This window comes from Sarcophilus harrisii, chromosome 4 (assembly GCF_902635505.1).
Source record: "Sarcophilus harrisii chromosome 4, mSarHar1.11, whole genome shotgun sequence".
NCBI classification, from domain to species: Eukaryota; Metazoa; Chordata; class Mammalia; order Dasyuromorphia; family Dasyuridae; genus Sarcophilus; species Sarcophilus harrisii.
In genome coordinates this window covers 334,734,020-334,746,302 of record NC_045429.1, presented here as the reverse complement: position 1 = coordinate 334,746,302, position 12,283 = coordinate 334,734,020, and the positions used below count along the sequence as shown (strand labels likewise).

At 42.7% G+C, this 12,283-nt stretch overlaps 1 protein-coding gene across 2 annotated transcripts in view; it reads right to left on the bottom strand.

The window, feature by feature from the left end:
• The window catches only part of ERBB2 (erb-b2 receptor tyrosine kinase 2), a 36,095-nt gene that overhangs the window by 3,454 nt on the left and 20,358 nt on the right, over positions 1-12,283 (bottom strand). For both annotated transcript variants that reach the window (XM_031966192.1, XM_012548369.3), the window contains 8 exons: positions 6,729-6,889; positions 6,366-6,413; positions 5,927-6,065; positions 5,720-5,842; positions 3,145-3,243; positions 2,558-2,743; positions 1,852-2,007; positions 1,648-1,723 (listed from right to left, as the gene is read on the bottom strand). In XM_031966192.1, the coding sequence (XP_031822052.1) occupies positions 1,648-1,723; positions 1,852-2,007; positions 2,558-2,743; positions 3,145-3,243; positions 5,720-5,842; positions 5,927-6,065; positions 6,366-6,413; positions 6,729-6,889 (988 nt within the window). The remainder of the gene's footprint in view (positions 1-1,647; positions 1,724-1,851; positions 2,008-2,557; positions 2,744-3,144; positions 3,244-5,719; positions 5,843-5,926; positions 6,066-6,365; positions 6,414-6,728; positions 6,890-12,283) is intronic.

Sequence of the window (12,283 nt, the reverse complement as noted above, 5' to 3'; positions counted from 1 at the left end):
CTCCCTCAATCCCATTTTAGCATGATGGACCCGAGAGACGTGGAGCCTTAGCCTTCCCCTTTCCATTTCCCCCTTTCTAAGGACCCGGTTTCCCTTGGTTGTGGGGATGATGGTCTCCCTCATCCCGGAGGCAGTCAGCAGGCCTCCAAGCCAGGAAAACCTGGATTCGAGTGTAACCTCTCACTTTCCTAAGATTATAAAGTTTCAGAGAAGGTGTCAGCCCACTTCAAGAGGGGAAGTATTCTATATAGGGAGTTCCTTTCCCGAATTTTTACTAATCATTTACTAATGTAATCACAGGCGTCCTGGCCATCCTACACTCCCATCTCTTCTTATCACCCACTCCGTACCCCCTTCCTTCCCACGTCCCTATAATTTTGCAAGAAATCACAGCATTTAACAAATCACACATTTGGTAAACATTTGTTAACTTCACTTCCTCACCTCCCAGCTAGGGGGTGCAATGAATAGAGCTTTGGGCCTAGAGTCGGGAAGTCCTGAGTTCAATATTTCCTCAGCTATATTTGTGGTCCTAGTGAATCACTTCACCTCTATCTGCCTCAGTTTTCTCAACTCAAAAATGGGTTTAATATTACCACTCCCCTCCTAGGGCTGTTTTGAGGATGCTAATTAATCCTTGTTCCTTCCCTTCCATTCACTTTTTAACCCTTGGCCATCCCGCCCTCTGCAGAAGCTGCTTTCTCCAAGGCTCCCAATTCTAAAGCAGTTCAGCCCTCTTCCTCCTTGATCCCATGGTTTTTCTCCTTGCTGACCACCTTCCTCTGGGAGATTCCTCACTCAGCTTTGGCGCTGTTACTCTTTCCGATTCCCCTCCTCTCGGTCTGACTGATTTTCCTCAGTCTTCTTTCTTGGTTCATCACCCAACTGTGAATGTTCCCTACGGCCCCATGCTGGGCCCTCTCATCTTCTCCTCAATGATCTCATCAGTTCCCCTGGGTTCAATTATTTTCTCTAAATAGATGATTCCCAAAGCTAAACATCCAGACTTAGCCCTTCTCCTGAATTTGTCTCGGATTACTAAGCACACGCCTCTGATTGGCTGTCCAGACAATTATTAATTATTAATAATTACGGCCCAAACTGGTCCCACCTCTCCCCATCCACACCCTGAAACCCTCCCCGCCTCCAAAAATTCCCCAGTTGTGTTGAAGGCCCCACTCTCCTTCCGACTGACCAGACTCACAGCCTCCCCTCTCCCTCTCCCTCATCCCTACTCCAAGTGACTCAGTTCTGCCCCTGCATCCGTGGTGTCCTAGACTGAATGCAAGACCCGGGCTCAGAAAGAGCCAAATTCAAATCCAGAATCAGACATTAATTGTGAACCTGAGCCTACCATTTAATGCGTCTGAGGCCTGGATTTCTCGTGGATAAAAGGATGAAGCTGGGCCCTCAGTGGCCCCCCACCTCCCTTGTCAGATCCTTATTACCCCTTGCCTGCACTATTATAGGAATTTTCTGGTTGGTCTCTGCGTTATTATCTTCCCATTCCCATTCTCTTTCCCATTTCCAATAGTTTCCCCAAAGTACAAGCCACAAACTGCTCTTTAAGCAATTTGCCAAAATCATACAAAAGCTCCTTAGGACAAAGTGAAGCCCTCCTTAATAAGGGCACTTTGCTGCTCTCACCGTAGCTCCACACATCGCTCTGATGGGTGAATCTCCGGCAGAGAATGGACTCCAGGGCCATCCACTTGATGGGGACCTGCGTGGGGAGACAGCAGAGTCACACAGACCACCCCCAGGGTTGGGGTGAGGCCCCGCTTCATCTTTCTTCCAGGAAGGCACTGCCCACAAGGCGCTCCCTCCCCCTCCCTGCCAGCAGCCCCTCACCTTGCCCCCATCTGCGTGGTACTCTGTCTCATCGATGTCCAAGAGCCTGGCCAGTCCGAAGTCTGTGATCTTGACGTGGTTGGGACTCTTGACCAGCACATTTCTGGCAGCCAGGTCTCTGTGCACTAGCCGAACCTCCTCCAGGTAGTTCATCCCCTAGATCAGAAGCAGAGGACGGGATCCGAAGGGTTTGTGGAGCTTCTCATACCAGTCCCGCTTTCTCTAGATAATTTTCCTTCCTGCTCAGTTCTGGAGGCACAGACCCTGCCGAATGCCCCCACCTCTAACAAGTCTGTTAATGCAGCAGTTTACAAATCCATGGCCTTCTCCCAGAAACTGAGGCAGGTGGGAGTCAGGAGGTGGCAACAAAGGAATGGGGAGATGTTGGGGCTCATTCATGGAGGTCTTGGGAGTGGGGAAGGCTTGGAGGACACATGTTGGGGTTCATTTGTGGTCTTGGGGGGTGGGGAAAGATGGAGGACACTTATTGGGGCTCATTCATGGAAGTCGTGGCGAGGGAAGCATGGAGGACACATGTTGGGGTTCATCCATGAAGGTCTTGGGAGGTGGGGAAGACTTGGAGGACACATGTTGGGGTTCACTCATGAAGGCCCTGAGGAGTGGGAAAGGCACATTTTGGGGCTCATTCTTGGAGATCTTGGGGAAATTGGGGGACAGCCATGAGAGAGGCATCCCTGTGTCGTACCTTGGCAATCTGCACACACCAGTTGAGGAGGTCCTGGGAGCAGAGCCGCCCTCGATTTTCCCGAACGTGGTCCAGGAGGCAGCCATAGGGCATCAGCTGGGTCACTAGCTGCACTGTGGATGTCAGGCAGATGCCCAGAAGGCGAGACACATACGGCGAGCCGACCCCTGCCATCACGTATGCTTCCTGGAGGCCCAAGGATGACTTAGAAGGTCATAGGGATCCCCATCCCTACTATACAATGACCTGGTGTGAGTATGTCTGTGGGGAAGGCTGCTCTAACCTCACCTACAGAGAAAGAGAAAGGCTAAACAACAGCTTATACGGCTGGAATCAGAGGACTCGGACTCTCTCCGAGATCTCCTAACAAATTTCCTCCCCAAGTTACAGAGGGGGAAACTGAGGCACAGAGAAACTCAGTCACTTGCCAAAGTCACGCTAGCTCCATGTAGCAATGACAAGATTCCAACAAGGTCTTCTGAACCAAAATTCAGTCTTCTTTGGGTCCTGACTCTTCCCCAAAGGGCCCCCGCGGTATCCCACATCCTTGGGGTGCAGGTGAGAGGGTGAAGGGACAAGAACCTTACATCCAAGATCTCCTTGTTGGCTTTGGGGGATGTGTTTTCCCTCAACACCTTGATAGCCACGGGGATTTTCACACTTTCACCATCAGGGATCCAAATACCCTGAACAAAAGAGAAAACGTGGGAGTTAGAAAGGGAAGACCAATCCCACCCAGTTCTGCCTCTCCCAAACCCCTCGGGCTTCTTCTCAGATCTCTGGTTTTACCTCAAGGCTTCGACTTAATCCCTAATCCCTTATCAAAAGGCCAATGAATTAAACAAGCACTTTTGAAGCTCCCATTATGCAAATATTCAAAACTGTGAAGATACAAATCCCAGTTTCTAAAAGGGTCACATTCTATCAGAGAAACTCAGAGATCATAAGTAGATACAGCATATGTGCAAAGTAAAGTACAAGAAGTCAGGTACTAGAAGCTCAGAAAGGGAACTTGTAAAGAGATGGAAGCTAAGGATTGTAAAAACCAATGTCATAAAGGGAATGCACTCCAGGAATGGGGAACAGCCTTTGCAAAGGTATGGAGACTAGAAATGAAATGTTTGGTGAGAGGGATTGAAAACAGGACAGTTTGTTTGGACAGCAGAGTTCTTCAAGGGGATTACTTTTTTATATAATAAATTTGGGGAGGAAAAAGGACTGTAGAGACTGAATGTGGATCATAACATAGTATTTTCACCTTTTTTGTTTTTATTTGCTTGCTTTTTGTTTCCTTTTTACTTTTTTTCTTTTTGAGCTGATTTTTCTTTTGCAGTATAATAATTGTGGAAATATGTGTAGAAGAATTGCACACATTTAACATATATTGAATTACTTAGGAGGGAGTGGGGGAAGAGGGAGAAAAATTTAGATTTTGTAAGGGTGGGTGTTGAAAACTATGCATATATTTTGAAAATAAAAAGCTAAATAAAGTAAAATGTTAAAAAAAAAAAATCTGGAAAGATAGACTGGAATGAGATGGTGAAGAGGCTTAAATGCCAAATAAAAGGGTTTATATTTTATCCTAGAGACAATGAATGAGGTAGTCACTGGAGGGTTTTTTCCCCTGAGGCAATTGGGGTTAAGTGACTTGCCCAATTCGATTATACCAAACTGAAAAGTTTTTGTACAAACAAAACTAATGCAGACAAGATTAGAAGGGAAGCAATAAACTGGGAAAATATTTTTACAGTCAAAGGTTCTGATAAAGGCCTCATTTCCAAAATATATAGAGAATTAACTCTAATTTATAAAAAATCAAGCCATTCTCCAGTTGAAAAATGGTCAAAGGATATGAACAGACAATTCTCAGATGAAGAAATTGAAACTATTTCTAATCATATGAAAAGATGCTCCAAGTCATTATTAATCAGAGAAATGCAAATTAAGACAACTCTAAGATACCACTACACACCTGTCAGATTGGCTAAGATGACAGGAAAAAATAATGATGATTGTTGGAGGGGATGCGGAAAACTGGGACATTGATGCATTGTTGGTGGAGTTGTGAACGAATCCAACCATTTTGGAGAGTAGTTTGGAACTATGCTCAAAAAGTTATCAAACTGTGCATACCCTTTGATCCAGCAGTGTTACTACTGGGATTATATCCCAAAGAGATCATAAAGAAGGGAAAGGGACCTGTATGTGCACGAATGTTTGTGGCAGCCCTTTTTGTAGTGGCTAGAAACTGGAAACTGAATGGATGTCCATCAGTTGGAGAATGGCTGAATAAATTGTGGTATATGAATATTATGGAATATTACTGTTCTGTAAGAAATGACCAACAGGATAATTTCAGAAAGGCCTGGAGAGACTTACACGAACTGATGCTGAGTGAAATGAGCAGGACCAGGAGATCATTATATACTTCAACAACAATACTATATGATGACCAGTTCTGATGGACCAGGCCATCCTCAGCAACGAGATCAACTAAATCATTTCCAATGGAGCAGTAATGAACTGAACCAGCTATGCCCAGAAAAAGAACTCTGGGAGATGACTAAAAACCATTACATTGAATTCCCAATCCCTATATTTATGCACACCTGAATTTTTGATTTCCTTCACAAGCTAATTGTACAATATTTCAGAGTCTGATTCTTTTTGTACAGCAAAATAACGTTTTGGTCATGTATACTTATTGTGTATCTAATTTATATTTTAATATATTTAACATCTACTGGTCATCTTGCCATCTAGGGGGGGGGGGGGGTAAGAGGTGAAAAATTGGAACAAGAGGTTTGGCAATTGTTAATGCTGTAAAGTTACCCATGCATATATCCTGTAAATAAAAGGCTATTAAAAAAAAAAAAAGTGACTTGCCCAAGGTCACACAGCTGGAAGTGTTGAGTGTCTGAGGCCAGATTTGAACTTCATAGCTCTTTAGGGAAAGTCATTTTGACAGCGGTGTGAAGGATGGGCTGGAGAAAGGAGAAACATGTAGGAACCTATGCAATAGTCCAGAGGGGCAATGAGGAGGATGATGATTTGTATGTGAGAATTCAGGGAGATGGGATTTCGGCCCACTCTCACCCCTTTGCTTTATCCCTCACCTTAAACTTTGCCCTCCACCCTTTCCAGGCCAGCCCCATTGCTGACCTTGTAGACTGTGCCGAAGGCCCCAGAGCCAAGAACCTTCACTTTCCTCAGCTCTGTCTCTTTTAGGATTCGCATCTGCGCTTGGTTGGGCAGCGCTCCGCTGGGCGTCAAGGGCTCCACCAGCTAGGGAAGGGAGGGAGGTTGTCAGAGGCTGCTGGCTGTCCACTCACTGAGGGCCTGCCGGATCTTTGTACCCTCCCTTCTCACCTCTGTCTCCTGAAGCAGCCTCCTCATGGTGTGCTTCCGTTCCTTCTGTTTCCGACGCTTAATCAAGATGCCAATGATCAGGCCTATGATGAGGGCTAGAAGCACCCCAACCACCCCAGCAATGATGGAGGTCACGGGGCTGGAGGGAGACAGGAGAGGAAGAGAGGAGAGGTGAGACCCCACCATCACAGCAGCAGCTTCTCAGTGTGTGAGGGAGGAGAGGCTCCTGGGCGGGCCAGTTGGATGATGGGGTGACAGCCAAAAGCTGAAGGTTGGAGGTGGCCATTTGGACTTGGGTAGAAAGGTGGACACTAAAAGGTCCTCTGGGGTGAGAGCAGGAGGCTTGGCCGGGACAAGGCTGTTGTGTTTGGTTAGCCATCCCTGACCCCAGTACCCTTTCTGTGGACAAAACAAGGGAGCTCCTGGGGATCAAACACACCTGGGTTTCTGCTCAGCAGGACAGCCTTTTTCATCCAATACAGTACAGCTGCAGGAAAACATGTGTTAGCCTGGAGGAAGGCTCCCCACCCCAAACACTACCATCTGTCCCCCCTTTTCTGACCTACAGTAGAGAGGCTGGGAATTAGGGTAAATATACCAAATCCACATTTTCCCTCCCCAGTGTTTAAAAAAAAAGTCTCAGAGGGGTCAGGTCAGAGAGCAATGTCCTTTCACAATAAATTTCAGAGAATACCCCACTTCCAATTCCCCTCTGATTCCCCCATGCAAAAATAAGAGACTAACAGAGAGGGAAGCATGGATTACTCCAACCCCAACACTGTAGTAAGTGACCCCAACTCACGAGTGGGTACAGTTGGTGGGGCAGGTCTGGCAAATGCCCTCATCATCTGGATACTTCCAGATGGGTATGAAGGAGAGGTCGGGCTTCACCCCACTGGGGCATCGGGCCACGCAGGAAGGGGGGTCCTTGAAGTGGACACAGGCTACACATTTGTCAGCCTCCTAAGAGTACAGAGAAGAAGTGGTTGAGGGAGAAGAAGCGGTGTGAGAGGACTGTACAGGGACACACAGGGAAGAAAGCCAGGCTACTTTTCCATTTAGAAAACTGAAACCTCGATTTAGGGCAATTCCAAGAGACTTGTGATGGAAAGAGCCATCTGCATTCAGAGAGAGAACTATGGAGCAATGTGGATGCAAGCACAGTATTTTCACTTTTCGTTGTTTGTTTGTTTGGGTTTTCCCCTCATATTTTTTTCCTTCTTTCACCTTTTGATCTGGTTTTCCTTGTGCAGCATGACTGATATGGAAACATGCTTAGAAGGAATGCACATATTTAGCTATTGCACTTTTAACCTATATCGGATTGCTTGTTGTCTGTGGGAGGGGATAGGAGGGAGACAGGAAAAAAGTTTGGAACACAAGGTTTGTAAAAGGAAATGTTGAAAACTATCTTTGCATGTATTTGAAATAGTAAAAAGCTATTAAAAAAAAAGAAAGAAAGAAAACTGAAACTCACTTGGGACTTTTAGAGCCTCCCTTCAACCTAGCATTTCCCCAGACCCAAAACAAGCATCAGACTATTTTGTTAATTGTGATAATCATTAAGACCCAGTGAGTTTTATCAGTATCAATCCTCTTTCTACTGATAGGAAGGTTAAGAAAACCAAGGCCAGCTTCCAGCCCAGCCAGGAGCCCCTCCTCTCATGATGCCACACCACAAAATTAACTGTCCTCATTCTCCAACTCTTCATCCACAGTCCCTGAGGAAAAGATCCCCTTCTTGTCAAGGTCAACTAAGCCTGCTCCTCTGCCCTTGATTCTGTCACCTCCCATGTCCTCTCAGTACAGACCTCTTTGATGACTTCTTTTCTCTTTTTCAGACTTCCCTTATCTACTGGCTCCTGCCCCATTGCCTATAAACAGGTCCAGGTCTTTAAAAAATCTTTAACTGAACTCTTTCACTCCCTCAAGCTATTGTCCTTTTAAAGCTGTTTTCAGCTCTCCAGCCAAGATTCTAACAAAAGTACTTCTCACCTCCCACTTACTTCTCTACCTTTGCTTTCTGGTTTTGACTCCATCACTCTGCAGAGGCTGCTCTCTCCAAGGTCACCTGTAATCTCCTACCTGCTCACTTCCAAGTTTTGTTTTCCCATCTCGACCTCACTGCAGCTTTGCACACTGTTGATCCTCCTCTCCTCCTGGATATTCTGTCCATCTGTGCCTTCTAAAGCACTGGCTGCTTGCTCCTAATTCTCCTCCTGACTTTGTGTCAGATCCTTCTCAAGTTTCCTTTTTGGGGTCACCAAACCACAGCTCACCCTTCCCCAGCATCAGCTCCATTTTGAGCCTTCCTCTAAGGGCAGTTATCTCTTTCTCTCTGTGTATGTCTCTCTATCTCTGCATGTCTTGTTCTGTCTCTCTTTCTCTAATTCTATCTCTCCATTCTCTTAGGGTCTTATCTCATCTAGCTCTCATGGTTTCTTTCTTCCTGAATTCATTCCTATTGCCAACTATTACCAGACCACTCCAGTTGGATGCCCTGTAATCATCTCATACTTGTTATGCACCAAATGGACCTCAATATTTTTTCTCATTAACCCTCCTTGTTCTAAGCTTTCTGCTTTTGGGTCACCACCATTTCTCTAGTCATATTGATTCACAACCTCAGAGTCAGTCAGTTGATTCTATCTCCATAATATCTCTTGAATCTCTCCTCCTTTTTCTACTTACCAGACACTACTAATCATAGTCTTTGTGATCTCTTACAATACTATTTATTGCAGTAGTCCCCTAATGGATCTCCCTGCTTCCAATCTTTCAGCTCTCTACTCCTTCCTTCACTTCTGTTCATTCATTTCATTTGTGTAAGCCCATTTGTCAAAGATACTGGAGCGATTTGCCATTTCCTTCTCCAGCTCGTTTGATAAGAAAACTAAGGTAAATAGGGTTAAGTGACTAGCCAGGGACACACAGCTAGTAAGTGTCTGAAGCTGGATTTGAACGCAAGAAGACCTGGTACACTACTCATTTCTCCACATAGTTGCACCTAGTCTGTCCTTCATACAAATGCCAAAATAATCTTCCTTTAAGTACAGGTATGTACCCTTCTTTAAAAAAAAAAATCAATGGCTTCCTTGAACTTCCAGTTATGTTCAGGAAAACTCTTTAATATGGCTACCACCTGCCTCTCTGAAAACATTAGTTTTGAGAACAGCAACTTTTTTTTTTTTTTTTTTTTTTGCCTATCTTTGTATCCTTAGTGCCTAACACATAATCAGCACTCATTAAATGCTTATTGACTAACTAATCTCATATGACTATCTTTCACACCACAGGGTTCTAGCCAGAACTGTTGGACAGAAAGAACTGGCTGATTTCTGATCTTGAGACTTCATCTTTCATTTCCAAGTCTTTTAAAACATAGGCTGTCCTCCGTTTCTTTGAAATGCATTTATGTCCCCCCCTCCCTTCTGCTTCTCAGAATCTTCTTTCCCTTAAGAATAAGTTGAGAGATCATCTCTTATATGATGATTTCCTTAACCCCCAGCTACTAGTGGTCACTTTCTCCCTAAATTACTCTGAATTTATGGATGTGTATATGTACTCTCTCCTTCCAGTAGGAGGCAAGCTCCCCCAAGGGCAAGAACAATTCTTTTTTTTTTTTGGTCTATCTAAAGATTCTAATACTGTGCCTGGTTCATAGTAGGTGATGTTGAATTGAGAAAAACTGACACAGATATCTTATTAAAAAGTCTTTGAAAGCTAGGGTTGAAAAATGTACCGTTATCCCTTCTGCATCAAGACAAGAAATTAAATGGGAATTTTGAAGTTTTGTATAAGGCACAGATGACATGCAAAGGCCAGAAAACAATAGAGAAAAAAGTTTAGAAACTGAGAAATACATAAAATATATGTATAGTATTATAACACTTCAGACTTGTCTGGTAGGAAGAGAAGGCCAAACAATTTTACGCAGATTTTCTAGGGGAAACCGTGTCCCTAGCCCCAAGTGGTGTGGAAAGGATAATTATTGTAAACTTGGAGTAACATGGTCCTCAGACGCCAAGCCATCCAACCCAGACCTAGGTTAAAGCCCTTCCAGGACTTTACTGATGACCTTTAAGAACCTAGCACTAGCTCCTTGCCACGATGGTACTAGAGTATAAGTGTTAATAGTTTGAATTTATAGAAGTGTTTTAGGGATGATAAAGTGCTTTCCTCCCAACAATCCTACAAAGTAGGCAAGTGATGAAAATATTACTTCCTGTAAGCAAAGCCAAGAAAACCACACACACACAAGGAAGATGCAGAGAATAACCACCACAAAACCGTGGAAAACAAAGACTAAAATTAGGTGCTGAAGAAAACACATCAGAAGGTCCCTCCAACTCCTTTTTTTTTTTTTTTTGAAGGGGAGAGATATACAGGTGTATAATGCGGCATATATCATTAATGGAATGTTGGGGTTTTGGGGGGAATTACTGAGCAGTTTTATTGAATTTTTTTTTGCTTCCTCTTTTTTTTAAATCTTTTGTTAAAATGCAATGTTCTTGTGGGGAGAACAAAGGAAAATGGGAGAAGGAAGGAATTTAGATAATGCGAAAGTGAAAGATATCAACAAAATTTTAGAAAAGAAAATCAATCTTGCAAAATTACAAATCTTGGCTCCAAGGAAAGTTTGTGAGAAGATACGTTTCTTCTATTTTGCAGAAGTTGGGGGATGGGAGAGTAGAGAAAGCAATCCATGAGTGTGGAACATTACATATCTTATCAGCTTTTCTAATATATATATATATATATATATATATATATATATATATATATGGGGCAGCTAGATGGCACAGTGGATAGAATGCCAGGCCTGAAGTCAGGAGGACCTGAGTTCAAATCCAGCTTCAGACCCTTAACACTTAGAAAGAAAGAAAGAAAGAAAGAAAAGAAAGAAAAGAAAAGAAAAAAAATAGAGAGAGTATCTTTGTCTTCAAAGATTCAAGACAATTCCAAAGAACCCATGATGAAAATGCTATCTACCTTCTGAGAGGTACACCTTCTGAGTACAGATCAAAGCATATTTTTTTCATGTTCTTTATTTTTCTTGTTGTGTGTGTATGCAAGTGTTTTCCTTTGCAACATCTGTGTGTGTATATATGTATATACATACTATATAATATATCAGTTTTGCTCATTTCTTATATTTTTCTTTCCTTTAAAATCTTTATTATAATTATTACAGGGGAGAATGTTAGGGAAAATTAAGCTTGTAAAATGGGGTGTTAATAACATTTTATTTTTTAAACAAGAAATATCATTTCCCCATTTTTTAGATAAGGAAACAGCCTCACAAAGGAAAATTTATTTGCCCAAGGTCATATATACAGTAAGTGACAGAGCCAGGATTTAAACCCAAGTTTCTTTTAACTTTAAATACAGATTTCTTTCTATTATACTGTGTTGTCTAGAACCAATGGATTGGTACACTTGGTTTCTCTCATGCATTTACCATCTTCCAATAAATTGTATTAATCTATGTTTGTTATCTAGAGTCATAGATTTAGAGCAACCATAGAAGCATAGAAGTCATTTAATCCAACTATTTCATTCTATACCTGAAACTGATACTCAGAGAGATTAGGTGAGGTCATATAGAGGCTGGATTTGAACCCAGTTCCTCCAAATATAAATCTATTAAACTGTAATATCCTCCATAAGACTGAACGCAGTGATTCCAATAGACTTGTGATGGAAAGAGCCATCTGTATCTTGAGAAAGAACGATAGAGACTGAATGTGGATCAGAACATAGTATTTTCACCTTTTCTTTGTTTGATTGGGTTTTTTTCTCATGTATTTTTTAATTTCAGTTTTTGAGCCTTGTGAAGCATGATGAATATGGAAATATATTTAGAAGAACTGCATATGTTTAACCTATATTGAATTGCTTGCTGTCTGTGGGAAGGTGTGAGAAGAGATGGAGGGAGAAAAATTTAGAACACAAGGTTTTGCAAAGGTGAATGTTGAAAGCTTTGCATGTATTTGGAGAAATAAAAAGCTTTAAGAAAAAAGATGTAATGCAGTGCTTCTATATACTGTAGTATATAAAGCAGCAATAGTACACTATCTTCCTAGTAGTACCAGATTCTACCACATAGTTAATAAATGTACACTGAATAAAGTGACAAGGTGACAGCTTTTAACCTCATTGAAGAATCCTCTAATAATTAGAGCTATTCCAAAACTGAGCCAGCTTGATGTCAGAAAATCCTGGAGAGACTGACATAGGTGAAATGAGCAGAACCAAGAGAAACATAGCAACATCAAGATTATGGGATGATTAACTCTGATGAAGTAGCTCTTTCAACAAGGAGGTGATTCAGGCCAATTCCAATAGACTGTGATG